Genomic DNA, 19957 nt, shown 5'->3' on the forward strand with positions numbered 1-19957 from the left:
CCGCGGCGGCATTCGGTCGTCAGCGGTAATCGATTTTTCACGTCCTTGCGGCGGGCCGCGTGTCTCGTCACAGTAGCGCACCGCGCTGCCGCCACGTCACGGGACAATAAACCACGCGTAAGCCGCCGCCCTATCCATCGGGGTTCGTTTGGCTGGGCGAAAGTGTCTGAGAAGGTGGCGCCCCCGACTCTCGTGTGGCGCCCTCGTCCCGATCGAGCCGGAAAAGCTTAGGAAAATATTTGTCAAATTCGGTTTTTATTTGCGCTGCGTAAATATTTTATCCGGAAATCCGGGAATATAATCGGGAAAACGGTAGCAGCTACTAAGGTGATGCTTTGGTTTGCCCGGGATTTCAGTGAGTTTTTTTTATTTTTGGTACTTTTAAATCCGTCTGTAAAAACATTTCACAAACCGTGTATTTGTTTAACTTTTGATATACTCACAGTGACTCGCAAAATAAAGTGTATTGTCTGAACGTTTGACTAAATTGAAAAAAGGATTACGTCTATTTACTGGTTTAATCACTTTTAAGAGGTTGTTGAATTTTTGCAATAATCAAATGTGTCCAAAACAATATTACAAACAAATTGTTCATAAGTTTTTATATTCAAAATGCAGAATTTAAATAAGCAGAAGCGTGGCGAAGAATTCACATCATCCTTGCAACATTGCAAAAAAAAACTCCAAACATCGTAAACTATTCAACGAAGAAGCTTTTTCCAATTAGCGTGCCAATTCAACATTAACGAGCAAATGAGGAAACCGCTATGGCCTGAGGGATGCATTTTTGTCATTGAACTAAGCCGTAAGTAACCTTACGTGGATGATCGTTGTGACTCGAAAGCCTACGAAAACTTGTTGAAAGAAGTAACCATTTCCGAAAGAAAACGTGTTAGTGGTCACGATGTCATCAACCCACAGAACCCCGAGCTTGAAAATAAACTTGTACGACGCCACTAATGACGGTTCCTTAGGCCCCCAAATTGGTAATTTAATATGCGGCCTGCGTTCGTTTCTCGTTTTCAAAATTAACATTATAACTGTGGCGCGTTAGGATCACATCCGTGCGGACATCCGGCAAGGTTTCCATTTCCATTTTACACAGACACACAAAAGCAGCTCGCTTCGTACATTAATAACTACATTAAATTCGAAACGTTTTCCATTTCCAAAGAACGAACATATTTAATTCGGCCAACCGCAAAACAGTTGCAGCAGCAGCAGCAGCAGCATAAGCTAAAGGAAAATAATAACCACATGACGCTGCAGCGCTGCCCGACGGTGGTCCGGGCCATCTCGACAGGCTTTTCAAGGGTCGCCGCCACCACAGCACACATATGTTGCGTAAAAAACGAACCGCACATCGTTCTGTGCTCAGCGACCACATCGACCGAGACCGGAGGGGTCTCGACCGGTCTCAGGATCAGGACCTGCCCGGTTCACAAACGCTGTCAATAACCTCCGCCGTGTCACTTGGGGCTTCAAAAAAGGGCTCCACAGAGCGGCCGTGGAGAAGCCCGGGCCGGCCGTTAATCGCCTGGGATACATATTTATGAGCCTGCCGAAGATTCCAGCCGTTGATTTGGCCGTTGGGGGCCGGACCACTTTGCTCGAAGGCACAGGAGCACATCGAGAGCGTTAGAAGGGAGCGAAGCGAAGCAGCGCGCAGCGCAACTGACTGACCGGCACCGACTTCCAGTTCAGAAAGGTTCTTCGGCACGTTCAAAACGCCCCTCGTCTCCTTGGCCAGCGCGCGCGCAATCCATCCCAGGCCCAAATTGGCACGCTCATCGGCCGCCGCGCATAGTGCGCTCTTGGCAACATAATGATGATTGTGCGATTTCGGGGTGCGAGAGTGTTTTGCTGTTTTAAATTTCAATGCCATCTTTCCCGGCACATTCTGTGGGCTCCTTCTTCGGTCCAGCCATCGGTCCTTCGGCACACAGCTGCCTCAAGCCGTTTCAGAGTGGTCCGCGACCGACTGAGTCTTGCTTGGTTGGCCAATTATTCAAACACCACCAGAACTGCTCGCTTTCATCACCAACCATTCTCCTCGGGAGGGATCGCTAATGAAAATGCAAATTAGGGATAACGCTTTAGCAAAAGCCAAAGGCATCGGGTTTATTGATGCTACAGGCCAAACTAAGATTTATTTCGGTTTGCTAAATATCGACAAATCCGTACGCCACGCAAAGCACACACTTGCCGGTCGACGTCTTAAGGCCAAATCCTGCCACAAAAAAGCCAACCGTCTGTCTGAAGGTTCTTTGGAGCTGCACCGAGCGTGCCCTCTCATCCATATCGTCGCTGTGTCTCGTTGTCTTTAGCCCAACGGCGACGACGTCGAACACAGGACGAGGTGCTGCTGCTGCTGCAACAGCTGTCTTGCGTCTTTTGTGTGTTTCGTTCCGCATTTTCTTGTTTTTTGCAACACAACCGCAACACGCAAGAACAATCCTTCCGTCCCCTTTCGTTTTCCGCCATATGTCTGGCCCACCCGAACCAGATTGGGGCGCCCAGGAACGCCACCGTTTTTGGTGGTGGCGGCGGGATTTTCTGAAGCAAATCCGAAACCCGGTCGAAGGAGTTCGGGGTCAACGGCCGGTCGCTTCCTGTCGTTGCTCTTTCTCGCGCGCACCTGCACGGCATAAGCCCAGCCACACACACACGCACACATGTGGCTCCGCATAAAAGAAGGATACGAAGGAACGGGGCTACTCCCCAATAGAAGTCCTTGTTGAGTGAGCGAAAGCTTTGGCCATAAATTCGTTCTCTCTCTGGGTGCAACCGGAACCGGAAGTGAGCCTGGCCCAACCTAATCAGGACGGCAAACGACTTCGGACGGGACCGAGAACCGGCTCCGGGTGGTTTGTGTGTGTGCTGTGTGCTGTGAATTAGTTAGTGAACTTCGTAATCACATTTTATGGCAAAGGTGGAGGACTCATCGTCGGTTCATAGGCGGACCCCACCCAAAAGGCGGCGATGAGATGAGTTTCGCTGGATTGCATGATGACGATGATTTATCGAATGGGCAGCACATTAACTGGGTAAAGTTAGGCAAAATGGTGGCCCGGACATGATGATATGTCATCACGAAGCCGGTCCCCGTTCCGGGGGGCTTGATGGGCCGCCATCGAGCCAAGGTAAACAAGGCCGCGCTCTGCCCTACCCGTGGGGGAGCTACTATTAGTTTACGGCACGGAGCACTTGGTGTGTACCCTCTGCATTCTGCCGAGCAAATAAAATAATTCGTTCAAAAGTTGTCACCGTCCATGTTTATGTGCTGCTGCATAATCAACTGTGCGCGCTTAATTGCATTTCGCTTACGATCAACACTTTGAGAGCTCGTTGGTGAAATACCCTTTGGGGCGGTCCCCGCCCGATTTGAGCTAAATAAAATTAAAATGAACCAAACAAACCCTGCAATTTAACTTTCGCTCCACTTGCCAAGCAGCTATAAACCTAGCGCAATTTTAGGCGGAAACTACACTTCGCCTGACTCTTTTGCCGAATCGAGCCCCGGGAACTGCAAATTGATTTTCCACACCCGATTGGGGTAGTCAATATTGGCCGCCACCAAGCCGGCAAAGGAAAAACCCTGCGCTGTGCGCGTGTTTGGTTTTTCACAGCGGGCGGCGACCCTCGGGACCCTGGCGCCGAAGGTTAGATGGTTGAGCGCGCCTGCGAAGACAGTAAATTTCGCCCAAAACCCGCCCAGGCACAGCGTAATCAGGAGGGCCCACCACTGGGCTTATCGCCAAAACCCACGCAGCAAATTTGGCAAAATTTAGCGCCACACCGCACAGAAGACGCAGTTCGGGGCGGGATCGAGACCGTTTTCTTATGAACCTTTCATCAGGCTGGCTCACGCTGGCTGTGGCACCGGCAGCGACAGCCTCAGGAGGCCGAAAATCGATTTGTAATTACGGTGCAAACGAGCGCGAACGATCCACCGGGAACACGTTCCGGTTTGGGCTCAGGGAAAACGCTGCTCTAGGCCACGTTTCCACCAAAATGGTAGCGAACCGAACGATGGCGCAGGTTATTTCCATCCGCGAGCCAGCGCAACGCAAGGTGGTGTGTGTCTGGCAAACGGTTCCACCACAAAACGACACGCGTGACGCGCCAGCCAGCCAGGGTTTACGGTAATTTAATTGAGAATCTCTAAGTATAGCAGCGTTTAAAAAAGCTGCCCAATAAAATACTGCCATAAAATGGGAGGTTTAAAAAAACACACACAAGTGCCCCCGTTTGCCAGCCAGACAGACCCCAGAACAAAATATCCTATCCTTCAAACCCGTGAAAAACCGGTCACAACAGCTGCGCGCCCGGACGTCACCACCGCGCACACACCGACGAAGGACACGGCGGGCCGACGGCCCGATGCGGATGCGCGATGTCTGCGTCTCGGAAATAAAGAAACGCGCGGCATCGACAGGTGATCCCGACGACTCGCAGCAGCTGCCGCTCGCTCGGCGATAATGTTGTAAAAGCACCGCCCGGACCGGAGCGTGTCACGTGCGACCACTTCGACCACCAACGGCAAGGACAAAAAACGACGAACGAGAAATCCTTCCCGTCGTACGATAAGGTGAAAAGTTTCGTTTCGATTTCGATTATAAGCCCTCCAGCGGCCGCAAAGGCACGCGCCGAACGCCACGGAACGCGGTTCGTCCTCATGAAATGGACATCCACGAAAATGGAGCGCGCGCACCTGGCGAACCGGCTGTGTGGTGTTGTGGCTGGCGTCGTGAACTGGTTTCGATGATCTTCTGTTTTTATTTTCTCCGATCAGCAAAAGATCCAACAGGAGCAGGCAGCTCGCGGTGCAGGTGTGTCCGGCTCCGGCTGGACGATGGCCCAACAGCGCAATTCGTGCCTCCTAAGCGGTCACCTTTGTGACACGTGGATGTGTCGTCTCGGAGATTTTAAAACGTTTCCTAATAAATAAAAATAAAATCGAGCAAACAAATCCTGAAACTCAAAAGGAATCAAGTGTCTTCGTCGGTGTCTTTTACTGGCACGTAGAGCATCGCAAAGACATTCGAGGGTAGTTTGTAAAAATTGAAAGCGAACGATGAGAACCAACCCAAGAAAGCAAACTGCAGCTGCCTCGCGCACGCCTGGATCTTAAACCCCAAATCGGCCCCGTGCACTCATTTGGGGGGCACAATGTTTGCGTCCGTCTTCCGAGGGGTTCGGAACCAAGATTCGGCGTTAAAGAGTACGCGCGGCGCGGCACTCAACACATATAATCATCATTGGAGGCAAAATTCAGACGACACCGCAACTGGTTTGGTGAGTCTTAAAGGGACATACGCTACCCGATTGCCGCTAAGATTGGTAGCACGAGTCCTTTTCGGGCTGGCGATGATGCTGGCGATCCCAGTCGACCCGTAGATTATGTGGCATAGCGTTTTAAATTAACAGCGCCATTCCGTGGGCCACTATCAAGTGTCGAATCTTAATTCGGAAAACAAACGGCGTCCTTTTATTTATGTTTAGTGAACAAGTCTCATTTTATAAGGTGTACGATTATTTAAATGGTACTTTACCACCAGAGAGCAATCGGCAGGTTCCCTATTCTCCACACCTAAACAGCGCGCGACTTGTTCGGGAAGGACAAGAATCAACTCACCTGAAACGATAAGAAAGAGAGATGGTTCATTAATAAACGATCGAAATGAAAACGTTGCTAGAACGGGCAGACTCTATCGCACAATTGTACTGAAGTCGAGAAGACGACTCGGGGCGCAGACAGTGGCGCCTTTTTGGATGTTGCAAGCGGAGCAAAAGTTTGCATCAAAAAGACGACGACGACAGACAGGCGGCCGGCAGGCCGACCCGGGCCTTGGCCAGCTCCGGTACACGGTACACGGTTGAGCAACGGATCAGCACACCAGCGTGGCCCAGCTGCGAAACAAGCAAACGGTAGCAAAAATGTCAAGGCGCAGGGCCGTCCCCGACCCCGGTCCGGTGTGGTGCAATGTTGCACCCGATGCAGACACCCCATTTTTCCGCTGCTTTCGTCAGAATCGCGAAGCAGCCGACGGACAACGCGGCGCGGTAAGGTCTTACTGTCTATTTTTTCCCCCTTTTCTGTCAGGGCTCCGTTTGGTCGTAAGAGCGAATATTCTGGCGAACAGTGGTTGGTAACCTGAAGACTTCTCGGCAGCAGCAAAGTGTGGTGCAACCCCGGGCAGCAAGAACCACCAGGCACGAAGGCCGGGTGTAATAAAAACGTTGGGGTTCTCCGTTTTCGAGAGCACGTCGGCAGCATTGTGGCAGAAGGTTAAGTAAATGATACCCTCTCCATTGGGTTGCCTTGGGCGGGTTGTTGTTGTTGTTACTAGAGGGCTCTTGGGGTATCTAGCGCGCTCCATGGACTTTCAGAGCACATCTCATGGCATCGGCCGGCCCTGAATCGTACTTCATTTTTACTGCGCCATTATGAAGACCCAAAATTCTAAAATGGTTGCGGAAGTCAGTTACAAAAGCATCGAAATGTTTGATTTTTTTTTCTCTTTAACACACGGACAAACTAAGTATGGGGAGCGCGTTCTGAGTTTACCCAATAGGCCCTTTTATTCATCTCGGGGTCTCGGTTACATCAACAACAGATCTCGTAGAGAATAAATGACATTGAACAGCAGAATTTCAAAACATACTCCACTCTTCACCAACTCAACTTGTGATGGTTTCTCATTACCCAAGGGTTACTTTACTTATGTTTCGTTTAAGTAACTATGGAATGATAACATTTGAATTAATAAATAAAAATCAATTTAAAATATTTGTTGTTTCCGCTTAAGTTCACTGAGAACAGACAGACTGGCTTCTCGAAATAATGCCATATCTGAGCACATTTCGTACCAACAGCATTTCGAACCTTGCTAAACCCTTGTTTGTTTGTTAAAATGTTTTTCTATTTGTTTGATGAAAAAAGGCTCCTAATCCAAGAACTGGTGGCTACCCTTGTATGGTATAAGTTGCAGGAGAATTCAAAGCCCCGAAACAATTGAAAAAGTACGACTTATACATGGTAAGAAACGGTAGTTTAATGAATAATTATTCAGAAGCTAGATTATATTGCAGTCTGAAAACTATTCAAATTTTAAAATATCCGTAGTAATAATAATAAGCTAATATTATTTTCAAATTATGTCAGAATGAACAGAGAATAGTATCGAAGGGTCGGAAATAGAAAGGAACACCACGTACTTCGTTACTCATTAAAAACAATATTTCTCCCTAGTAAGGTCGAGGTCTTTGGACCATAACCCAAAATGTTTTCCAATGATTTTTATGCAATTTCGACGGTGCTCGTCCGTAGATCATCTGTCTGCGTTGTACCGATTAATCGGTTTCTAAACGAAAGACACCAGTTTCTTCTTCCAATGTCCAGAGTTTCTAGTTTCACGCCCCACGAAATCAGGGTAAGAAATCCTGTGTACGGCTGGCCTGTCACGGATGAGAGAGCATATCGAAAGAGCGCAGGTCACCGACCTAGGACAATCCCGCACCGATTTGGCAGATCGTGTCCACTCTCCACCATACATGGAGAGCCTGGTTTCGAAAGAGGCCCACCCCACCCCAGTTGGTTCTGGGTTGATATCCCCCAAACGACCTTTCCGGTCGATGATGGCGGCGCTCGATGATGATGATGTGCGCTGTTGTTGTTCCATCGCAGCCCGGTGTGTCTTCTTTCGTTGGACTGACTTCCGAGCGAAGGGGTCGGTCGCCCGCTTATGGTCGCACTCTGTGCCAACAGAGGCCAATTACTTGATTACTCTACCGAACTAGCGCAGACTGGCAGTGAAGCGTGCGAATGGCGGAGCGAGCCAACGACGGTGGGCGAGAAGCATAATGTTCGCACCACCCTCCTCTCTGTTGACCATACCACCAGAGAGACAGAGAACGAGAGAGATCGCAAAATGGACAGCAGAACACAGCGGGTTCTCGGCCGGGATTTAATTCAAGCAACCTTCCCGGACCAACGCGCATGATGATGATCAACCTCCGATGAACGAGAAGGTGACGTCGATTGCACCAATCGCAGAGTTGTTGGCGATGACTTCACCACCCTGTGCTCGGTTCTGGAGGTACGTGCTGAAGACACTCGAGAGAGGACCTCGGATTTTACAACTATTGTCTTGCCTCCCCACAAAAGCGGTTCTTCCGGACGTGACTCGGCCCCCGTGCGTAACAAGTTAATGACTCCGTTGGCCGTTGGCACTTCGAGGGTCGCGGCACCGCAAAGAGTTGTAGGCACCCCGAAAAGCACCGAACGATGTAATAGAGACCCCTAGAGCGGCATGTGTGTGTGTGCGGGCACGTTGTTAACACTCCGCGGGCGGGAGTCATGGTCTATGACGGTGGGGTGCGAGGGTACCATAAAAGTGGATCCATTCCAGCCAGGGGGACGCGCAAGTGCAACGACCGTTGCTTGTTTTGTTTGTGCCCGGGCAGCATAACTCATTCATCGGCAGCTCGGGTGGAGGAGGCCGCGTTGGGGTGGTGTATGCTGTGAAGCTCCGCTAGTTCTCCAGAGTGGCAGAGTTTAATCGTTGAGCGACCATATTTACATACATCTTGTAATGCTCCAAAATGTTCCAACAACTCCGCCGAATGAAGAACATTCTTTTCACACACTATTGTCAAAATATAAATGGAGGTTCCCTCGATTGGACCCTTCTGGGTCGCAACGTCCACCACCTTAAAGGGGTCCCTTCAAGCCGCGTACAGGACGCGCTCAACAAAAAGTAGAACCGAGCTGAGAAAATCATTGGCAAACATGCGGCCCTAACCAGGAAGCCCTACAAAAGATCGCTCGGTCGCGGCGCGGCCTCAAATCCCAGAACAGAAAAAGTAGCACAGAACCGCATCAAGGCACTTAATCTCTCGGTCTGTCTCTCTCTCTCTCTCTCTCTGGCGCTGTTGCAGCAAACATGTAGCACCGGTGACGACCTGACCGGTGGCCCCATTTGTTGAGCTACGAGCGGTGGGTTTAAACTGACACATCCTATTCACTCGGGCCCCAGCAGCAGCAACAACAGACAAATCTGTCTTGTGGCCACCGAAAGACGATTTACCATCGCCCGGAAAAAAGGTCGCAGCTCTCGTGTGCTGGGCGCGCTGTCACAAGGATGTGTAGAATAATCTGTCCCAATTGCGGTCCTCCGAACGGGAACCAAGGGAGGATGCATTCAGCGCATCCGGAGAGCTAGGTCGCAGGATTGGCAGGCACATCCTTGCGGTCTAGCGCGCCCTTCCGGGAAGTGTCGGAGAGCCACGGTCTGGGGGCTCGACCGCCGAGTGCCGATACTCGCGAAGCCTCTTAAAAATGGCTGCGATGCGACGGACTAAGCCCAGATCCTCGGTGTGTGCATTCACACACGGGCGGGCGCGGTGCATTAGGGACCCCACGCACCCAGAAGTAGGCCGCCATTGCCGTCGGTCGTCAGTTAAAATGAATCATTTTCTTCACTTCTTCTCGGGCGGCCGCCAAGGGTTCTTGTTCTCCATAATCCATCTTTCCGGGCGAGCACAAAACCTGCTTCAGCAAACCTGTGCGCCTCTCGAGAACCCCAGAGCCCTAAGCCGTGCCCGTGTGTGTGTGCACGTTTATTCACCGGTACTGCACTCCCGGGTTGACCCTTCTCCTGCCCAGTTGCCCCTGGCGGTGCACACAATCCGTAAAGAAGAGACCTCTCCCGTGATGAAGGCGCTCCATTTCTTCTCGCGCCGGCGGGTCGGCTTCTTGTGCCTTCTACCTATGCCTCCTTCTCGACACAGTTCCTTAGGCTCGGCAGCAGCAGCAGCAGCAACAAGCGAAGCGTAGCATGCACACAAACACACACACGCAGGCAGGCAGCAGAAGCATCATCCCGAGACAATTGGAACCGACTGGAACAAAGCAGTGCGCAGGTTGTCTAACCGGTTCTCCGAAGGCAACCGGCAACCGCCGGTCGCGTCTTCCAGACGTAGACGTCTTAGAAGAAACCGGACCCAGAAGAGAGCCCCGCGAGCGCAAGCAAGCACCGCAAGTAAGGGATTTGCTGCTGCTTTGCTTTTTGTTGTCCGATTGTTTCCTTTCGCCGCTCTACCGCAACCGCACGCGGCGCAGCGCACGACGGAGAGGGAGAACATGTTAATTCGAACGGGGCGAAAGCTAACGACAGATTGACGGATTGATGGCGAAGTGTGCATCAACAACATCTCCCCCCCACCCAACCCCCGGCGGCCGTGCGACATCTTGTCGCCCGTCCGTAATCGAATCGGAGCGGGCAAACAGCGGACTAACACGGAACAACACCGGGGAGTTCTCTCGGGGAAGCTCTTTTTCTCGGGGGGGTTCCTGGTTGATTAAATCCACACAAAAGTTGCACACTGCGGGTCCATCCACTAACGTTACGCATTGCCGACAGGTTGCGAAGTTGGATGAAGTTCTCCAAGGAACGATTTTCACACGAAAAGAACAACGCGCGATTCGTCAGGATCAGTTTTCCAACTTCATTGTCTGTCCGCCTAGTAAAATTCTATTTCTAGAAGAGAAGCTCCACTGGAATTTAAGTTACACTGGGAAGGATTGTAATATCTTTTGTACGAAGATGTAGGTTCCGATTCAAAGTGTAAACATTTATTTATTTAGCTACACTCGTTTAAGTCAACAAGATCATCGGACTCGAATTTTTTTTTTTTCAATCGGACTCGATTGGCGAGTATGCAACCCGTGCACTTCGAATATTGATAGATATACAATTCATGTACGTTACAAGTCGGGCTCAGCTGTCGTAACCCTAGTCGAATCATCTGATACTGATGCTAATACACACTAGAAAATTTTTACTTTTCGTTCTAATACACTAGATATGTGTTCCTCGAAGTAGACATTTTAATTAGGGGAAGACCAAAAATTCATTACAGACCATTACATTATTAAAAAGAAAATTAACAAAAACCCTGCGAAATGATTCAAATGAAATGTCTAATACTTGTTCTAAAGCTCTCAAGAAATAAAAACAATTTTCGACCGCTACTTCCTTCATTCTTGTAATTTGCCATTCATTCAAATAAATGTCATTTTGTTAAAACCGATTATCGTTTTAGTTCTTAAGAAATATTTCGAATTAAAATGGGCACCACTGTGAAGCTCAGTAGCAATCCGTATTGAGAGAGGAGGCCATATTTGAGGTGCCACTTGTCGATTCTAAAGTGTCCCGAATTTTTACTAAGCTACTTTTGCAGGATAAAAGCAACACTCCGCTCCAAAAGATCCGACCCCACTACGGAGGTGACAGATCGAGTCGACGTGTCTGGCGTGCGGTTTTTACTGCCAGCCGACGTTGTTAATCAAGGTTAGCCGCCTTCACACGAAGGGTGAACGATTGATACGCTTCCGTTCAGCTTTATTGAATCATGCCATTAATCAGGGTGCGCCAATAAGGCGCACCTTGCCGGGGCTGGGCGGGCATCGGGAAAGAGCCCCGTAACCTGACCCGACCCACCCACAGCTAGCCACTCTGCATAAGATACGTGTTGCCAGATAGCGCGGCGGGCGAAGAACTCATAGTCCACTCACGTCGAAAGGCGGAAGGAAAACCCGTGCGTGTCTTCTGCCTCCAAACGAGCGCGAACATTTTGCGGATAATGAACCTTTACGATCGAAGACGAGACGACGCTGACTCACGGCGACGCGAGTGGTGCTTCTCCTCTGGTGGTGGGGCCACTTTTAGCACGTCCGTTTTGGCCCAAACTCATCACAGAACTCGACGGGCGCCCGCGGTTTGTTGCGTGCCCCGCTCGGCAAAGCGCCGCTCCTAGTGGGGTGGTGGCTACATGGCTACACAGCTGTTTCTCTTTTTTTGCTGCTCATGTTTGAGCCATTCGCATCGCCTTAGTCCACCTCTCCGGACCAACCGAACCGCGGTGAAACACCGCTCCAACTCTCTAGCGTGTTTAGAAGGCGGCCACACCTTGGCGGAGTTTGCAAATTTTCACTCCCTGGCGCGGATTTTCGCGAGCTCCGATAGACCTCCTCGCGCACTGGAGCCAACCCACCCGGCGGCATCCTGAATCCCCACAAAAACAAACACCACATGTGTCGCGCGCGGCCGGCTTCATCAGGGCATTCCCGGGCTCTCCTGTTTCTCTCTCTCTCTAGGTAGTTCTCGCCCCAAAAAGGCAAAACTGGGGAATGGAATGCAAGAAAGAATGGCCACCATCCGCTGACAAGACACGATGATGATGATGGCGGTGCTGGTGGGGCTGCTGCTGCGGTGGCAGACTGAACTTGATTGAACTCGGGCTCAAGGCTAGCCAGACGACGCGAGCTGCCGCCAACCGAAAATAAAGAGAAGAAACACTTATATTACGATAAAGTACCGCCACCGCGTGCTCGGGTCCAGTTGATCGGCGGAGCAAAGCAGGGAACCATCAATAGAGGTGGTGGAAGTGGCCACCCCCCTTAATGTTCCGCATTTTTCACATGGCCGCAGCCGGACCTTGCGGTCCTGGCGCTATTTTTAGCCCGAAGAACCCGAAGTTTCGAACCCGATCGCAATGCCATTTTTCTTCACCTTCATCCGGCCTGCTGGCCGGGGCCGCGAGGTCTGAGTACGGTTTTAGCCTCTTTCACTGCAGCGTATGATGGATGACCGAGCGGGCCCAGTGAAGTGGGAGTGCTAAAGCGTTGCACCCGCGAGGTGAGGGTAAGCTGGATGGTGTTAAGTAGTTCGTCACAAAACAGCAAAACCTGTTTCTAGTTCGCGCACCAGAGACGTGAGTAATTTGTGCAATGCCTTCACATGAGCACAGGTAATCCCTTCCGCCGGATGGCACCTTTGCGAATTGACCCTTTGCAATTCGAGTTTTCAAATCTTTCCAACCCCTGAGAGATTGGGGCAACGGCGGAGCCGAAGGTCATAGCCGATTTCCGTTAACACACATTACTAACCGTTGGATGAGTTAGCAATCGGCTCGACAAGGTTGCGAACTCTCCCCGACATGACCAGGACGGTCCCGCCTTACTGTCTGAATTCTGGTTCTTGCTCTACGTTATTTGTAATATTGACGATCATTTGGGGGATCTTTAACCCGAGCTAAACTGCGGTCGGTCGGAGGGAGAATTTATCGGACTTACCATCGAAGAATGCAAAAAAATTGCGTTTAGTCGTTCTCTAACATTCTCTAACAAACGCATATAAAAATTAGTGGTACAATAGCATCATGCTATTGACAAAGCTTTTAAGGAACAACTTGGAATTGACTGGCGCGACATATTCTGTACGAAGGTGCGCTTTAGAACACCGGTTATGCTATTGCCAAAGTTTTTGAGGCACAACTTAGACTTATACGACTTGCGCGACATATTCTGCTTTAGATCAGCTCGGTCGTAAGACTCCTATTTGTTCCTATTGGTCGTCGGATAACCAACAATATGTAGTCATATTATACTCTATTATCATCTATCAAACATGGGTTCCAACTCACAGTTTGATAAAATTACTAAACTAAACGCAAATTCAATACATGAGCCTACGATTACAAATTTCTAGTTCCAAGCCGCGTTGAGGGCCACTTGCGACAACACCTAACACCACCGACCAACCAAAATCACCCACAATTGCCACGAACCAACACGAACCCCGCCACCAACACTAAGTAACGCACACTCTCGCCGAGTGAGAGACAAGGCTTTTCTCACTCGAAGAGACCTGCGTTTTGTCGGTAAAAAAACCAGGGCAAAAATCCTCGCGCCCTCTTACAAGAAGGATGCCAACGGACACGGACACTGCCAAAGACCCCGACGAAAGCAGCGTCACGGCACGTGGAGCCTCTCTGACGCAGAGCGTAGCGGCCCCCGCAGGGGTCGTCGAAATGGAAAACAAATGCCCGATGCGTGCCCAACACAAAACAACAACACATTCGACGATGGCGACGACGAGAACGTTGACCGAAAACGGCTGCGTGGTGGTGCCGGGCGGGCATCGTCCGCGAACCGGAATCCCGCGCGCCGCCCGCGGAATGCGCGTATTTCGAATGGCGCGTCAAATTCAGGAGCGCGAAGCGCAATAAGCTGACGAACGGCCAAAAGGGCAACGACACCAGACGGGCCTGGCAATCCCGGGGCCAGTGGTCGCGACGGTAGCGCAGCATTAGCGCACGAGCGCGCATATACGCTTATGCTTCCTTCGACCGGTTCTCGCGCCGGTCATTCGGCTAGAGACTCCTCGCAACATCGCAGAAGACGCCGGCAATCCCGCCGTCGGCTACTAAATGCAAACACCACGCCGGCCCCAGGCCGGGGGTCAGTCATCCAAACACCAAACGGGGAACACGGAGAACATCCATTTCACGATTCGATTCGTCAGGGAAAATTGCTCTCTCGAATGAAGAAGGTGCCCCAGAAGTCGTTCGGTATCCTTTTAGCTTTGGAGTTTTGGTGGATCGATTTTTTACGCCGATGATTATGAAGTGTTGAAAAGCACAAATGTTGGCCACCATCGACAGCTCCCGTTCCCCCACAAAGCTTCCACCCAGTAACAGCTCTAACTGGGTCTCTGGGGCTGCCCAACACCGAGGTCCACGACTGTGCCGAGACACGTTCATTGATGGCTATCGATACGACCACAAAACACGATCGTCGTCCGCCACTTCGGCGTCCACTATCATCAGGCCGGCGGCAACCGTTAAAGCGACGCGATTTACATCCAACTAATCACATCCTAATGCCTACCTTCAACGAGACCGCAACTAATGGCAGCTCTCGCACACATCAAACACCGCGCATAAACGGCGCTCTGACGAGTTCTTTTTTCCCTTTTACTCGAAGCCTTCCAGGGATGGCTGGGAGCTCCTCTAACCACACCGGACCGTGCACGGGATGGCAAACAAAATTGCTGCAAAAAACTGCATCCAGCTGCCGGCAGTGCCATGGTGTACGTAACCTACATTTTTTTTCCACGGCCCGTCACTTCCGAACGGTTCGAATGTATGCACAGCGGTCACCCGTCAATCGACACTTATCGCCCGCGCCTAATCGCGCATAATCTTCGATTGATGGCGCTGAAAGAGTTAAATGAATGCATCCCCGTAAATCAATATGACCGCGGTCCAAAAAATGGCACAAAAAATCTAATAAAAAAAGCCTTTTTTATTTTATTTTTCCAGCAATTATCCACAAGGCGCATAAAGAGAAGAAACGGCGGTCCCGAAAGTGGAGCAAAACTTCCTTCTTACAAAACACAGCAAAAATGGCAAACAAACCGTAAAATGTATGCTCGGCCACCTGCTTTTGCAAGGAGCCGCCACACAGCGCGGCCGCAAAATAATGTTGTTTATTTTACATCCCCACATCTCTCGCTCGCGATTTTATTTGCCTTGCGCCAATAATGCACGCTGCTGCCCGTCGTGCGCGCCAGATCGCTTTCGCGAGCGAGAGAGCTAGTCAACGAGTGTGTCGACGAGCTGGACCTGGTGGACTGGAGGGCCTTGAGGGCCGCCGAGCCGCTACCAACAAAACGCAAATGCAACGAAAAACAGTAAACAAACTGCACGACGCAGACACTATAGAAGGGCGCGCGCGCGGTGCAACGAAAAGAAAACACATAATAATGCACTCCGTAAACACAACCGTTGCACACAAACCCGGGAGCGACCGCCAGGAGGGAGGTAAGAGACCCGGGGCGAAGAAGCAGCATTGGGGCAAAAAAACTGCAACGTGCATCGGAAAGGGAAACTCGAAAACGCATCCAAGCGAACAAATATATTAATTTAATGATAACCGTCTCTCGCTCTCTTTCTTCTCTCTCTGTCTCTGTCTTCGGGGTGTTTATGCTCGTGATAATGTGCGTTTGCGTACAACGCAAGCTTGCCGCCCCCGGGTGGTGGTGGCTGTGTCTGCTGGGGACGGGCGGGTGTCTACTACTAACTACTCCGGGCCAGAATTCGGAGCATAAATCTGTGCGGAGAAATCGGTGGCCCAACTTTCTGCCACCGGCACCGCGCATGGGATGCATGCTCCTCGAGCGCTCCTCTCCACCCGCCGCCAGCCTGCCTGCCTGTTGCACTTATTTCACGGTCGCATTGGCTCGCAACAAGCACCACCAACCATCGGGGCCCTTTTACACTGCTGCCTCGCTTCGCCCATAAACTGTCCGGGGTAAAATGTATGACGCCGGGTGCACGTGCAGCGCCGCGGCACACTCTGTTAACTGGCTAATGATGAATCGCTTTAACATACATTCCAAATGGTCGTCACCCAGAAACGGCGCCCAGAGATATTATGCTGGCCCTTCGGTGACTAACAAACTACCACCAATGCTGCTATGTTGCGAGGGTTTGCGGAATTAAAAAAGCTGGCCCAGGGATTGGAAAGGGCGCATGTTTCTCGCTTTGAAATGTTCATTAGCCTCAACATGCTACGGCAATTGATAAAACCCCAAATTTAAAAATTGAAACTGGCGAAATTGAATGAATAAAATTTTTTGATTAAATAATGAATGCATTGTTTGGGAAGACTTCTATGAAAAGAACTAAAATAATTATGTAAATTTTGAAACCGCAACGAAGTATAAAAAATGAGCCAAAAAATAAATAGGATTCCAATAAATACCGGATAAAGGAACTCAAGCAGTGAAAAAAGGGTCACCGGCATCCCGCCATTTAGCGAGTTACATAGAAATTAAAATCGTTAGCTCTCGCGTCAGAAGATCTATCGAAAAGTGCACCAACATAAACTCGAATACTTATGTTGACGATCAAAATGGCAACAGGTAAAATAAATAAATTAATAGAAATAACAGTTGTTCAACCCATGGTTTTGATGTATAGAATTAATATTCATTTCGCCAGTTGTGATTAGTATTGTACTTGTTTTAATTTCTAAGTTAGCCCTGTAAGCTGTCTATCAGACTACGTTGCCCGTTAACTGTGTTTTGAAAAAATGACAAAATAAATAGATAAATAAATAAATAAATATCAAAAACTATCCCAGACAGATTAATTAATTTAAATAATTAATAGGTAACGAATTAATTACAGTTCAAACCAATCTCAAACGTAAGTTGCAGACCAAAGCTTGTTTCGTTTTAAGTTGAAATCTTTCACAAGGCGTCAATGCCAGGTAATGTTACCAAAAGAGCATACTGATTGGGGTTAAATTGACAGCTAGAGCCTTCGGTTAGCAAACATAGCCCAGTTTTTTTACAATGTTAATGACATTGATCAATTATTTATAAAAATTTAAAAGAATATAAATAAACTGTAATATTAGAGCAGCAACATGATACATAAGTTATGAGGATAATTTGGTCGATAGCATTAAGGAACATAGATTTAATAAATACGGCTCTGCCCGTCCTTTAAAGGTAAAAAAAAAGCATTAAGGAACAGTATTAAAAACCACTCCTTAAGATAACAAAAACATAAGGTTTTCGCCAAAAAAAAAACGCTGCCCCCAGCAATTCGGCAAACTTATGCTTATGCTGTGACAAATTTCGCTTCACCGTTAAGCATGGTGCCCCCGGATTCGCGCCGCTTTGGTCTCTGGAGGTGCGCCTCTAACGAGCGATAAGCCGATAAGGCCTGTCGAAGGAAGGCTGAGACCGAACCGAACAACATATCGGCACTCATGTAAAATCGGCTTTCTATGTACTCGACACACGATAAGACACCCGGCCCGGCTTGCGGGGCTCATTAGAGAGCGCCCCTGGAGGAGAGGCCTGCATTCCGAGAGGGCTGCGTGGCGGTGGCGGCGGGACGGTGTCCAACGGTGGTCCCTCCCGCCCCGACAAACTTCTAGCTCCGCACTGAAGCACATCAAACATATGCACACGGCACCGTCCGTAGAGCATTGCTCGGCAAAAAAAGGAATCCCGCACCAAGACGCACACGCACACGCACGCAAGGGTGCGCGAAAGGAAAATTGGCCCACATTGCCCCCCCACGCGGCCAATCGAAAAGTGAAAAATGTGAAAATAAGGAGCCGATTTTCTTTCGCTTTTCCTTCGGTACGCCCGCCGTCGCGATGAAAGCCAAGGGGCGGAAAAGCGGCAAAAAGGCGGCGGCGGCGGCGACGGTCCACCGGACGGACAACGAAAATGAAAATGGCCCGCTAGCCCGGAGTGGGGTTGGGCTTACTGCAGGAAGATCCGTTGCAGCGGAGTATATAGGCGGCGGATGGGATGTCGTACGCCACCCACCGCCCGGCTGCCACCCACCACCCGGCTGCCACCCACTATTTTCGCAGACTAACCAGAGCGTGCAGACTCGGGGCTGGGGCTGGCGGGTTTAAAAGCGGACGCATATCAATCGCTCCAGTCAGTAACAACCTTCACAGCGATCGATAAACAGCAGCAGCAGGAGCTCGGAGCAGCAGCAACAACAACAGCGGATCCGGAAGTGATCCTCTCCCCCAAACCGATCCAGCGCGATTGTCGAGTGTCCGTGTGTGCGTGTGTGTGCGTGCGAGTGGGTCAAGTTTTGAGTAAAGTAGTAACCTCCAGAAGCGGAACCAGAAGGGAACCATGGCCACCAGCCGAAGCATCGTGGTGAAGTGCCTGACGCTTGCCTCAGTCATCGCCGTGGCCGCAGCGGCCAGCGCCGGAGTTCGCGGAGTGCGATCGACGCAGCAGCAGCCGCAGCTCGGCGCCGAGCTGAACGTGGTCCAGAAGGTGTACGATGACTGCCAGGACAAGCAGGACTTTGCCGGTTGCCTGAAGGGCAAGGCACTGACCGCCATCTCCCGCGCTATCGATATGGTGAGTGTGTTCAGGTGTGCAGCGTGAGAGAGATAGGGTGGTTTTGCTGATCACCGATCCTATCTGGGATCTTATCTGCTGCACAGGAGTCTATCCCGCTGCTCGACGGAATCGCGCTGGTGAAGCAGGAGCAGGCAGAAAACGTGACGGTGCCGCTGCTAACCGAAGCTCGGGCCCTGAGCGGACTGACCGCGATCGACCGATCGCTGCTGGACAAGGTGGAGCAGTTCCTGCGCACGCACGTCGTGCGCTTCGATATGCGCCAGGACGAAGCGGCCGCCCGTGGCAACAAGCAGAACAAGCACCACCGCTACCTGATCGCGGCCTTCCTCACCGCGATGGGGATCGCCGGACCGATCGGACTGAAGGCGCTGGCCGCCATCGCCGGTAAGGCGCTGGTCATCTCGAAGGTGGCCCTCACCATCGCCGGCATCCTGGCGCTGAAGAAAATCTTCGCCCACGACCACCACGAGGAGACGAGCTTCCAGGTGCACGCGTCCGGACATGACAACCGGTAGGTGAAGCGGTTCCGACGTGACCATATCCCCGTTTTCTAACTCTTTGGTGCCTTTCCCCCCCGCAGACGAACTGCCTACGTGATGCGTCCCTCGAAGGTGGCGGCCGCCGCCGGCGTTGACCCTTACCGATACTACTACGACCAGCAGCAGCAGCAACAGCAGCCCCAGTACGCCCCTCAGATGTAAGAACTTCGTGCCACCCCCCAAGGACCGAGCGAACTCCCTTCCCCAAATTCCCAAAGGACCCGCGGACCACGAGAGGATGCTGGCGGCGCGTGGCTGCTGTAACGTGTTAATATTTATTTTAATTTATTCGCTAAACTTAATGTTCGACATTTTTGTGCTACCCGACCCCCCAGCCCCAAATCCCAAACTGTGCACATTACATTATTTGTTTGTTTGTTGTTGTTGTTGTTGTTGTGGCGGGGTCAATCGGCCCCGCACACAGCACGCCACTAGTGGTTAGTTAGGATAGCGCAACATAGCCGCAAGATGACCGCCATCTTGCGGAAATACAGCAAAATTGCCAAAGGTTTACTAAGCGAGCTGCGCTAGGTGTCCCGCGCTCCGCCCGAAGGAGCCGAAGGACACTCCACTCCTCTCGCGCACGTGTCCGAGAGGGCTTCACAGGAAATGGCGATCGGAAAAAGGAATCAGGAACAACAGAGAACGCGCACA

General features: G+C 50.7%; 2 protein-coding genes across 2 annotated transcripts in view; one reads left to right on the forward strand and one right to left on the reverse strand.

The window, feature by feature from the left end:
* Positions 1–19957, reverse strand: part of LOC128268791 (serine/threonine-protein kinase NLK) — a 75464-nt gene that overhangs the window by 30818 nt on the left and 24689 nt on the right. The window lies entirely within an intron of this gene.
* LOC128269217 (uncharacterized) lies at positions 18528–19465 on the forward strand. Its single transcript, XM_053006619.1, has 3 exons — positions 18528–18761; positions 18848–19275; positions 19345–19465. Exons 1-3 carry the CDS (start codon positions 18528–18530, stop codon positions 19463–19465), a joined length of 783 nt encoding a protein of 260 aa, XP_052862579.1.

Source organism: Anopheles cruzii, chromosome 2, assembly GCF_943734635.1.
Source record: "Anopheles cruzii chromosome 2, idAnoCruzAS_RS32_06, whole genome shotgun sequence".
NCBI lineage: Eukaryota > Metazoa > Arthropoda > Insecta > Diptera > Culicidae > Anopheles > Anopheles cruzii.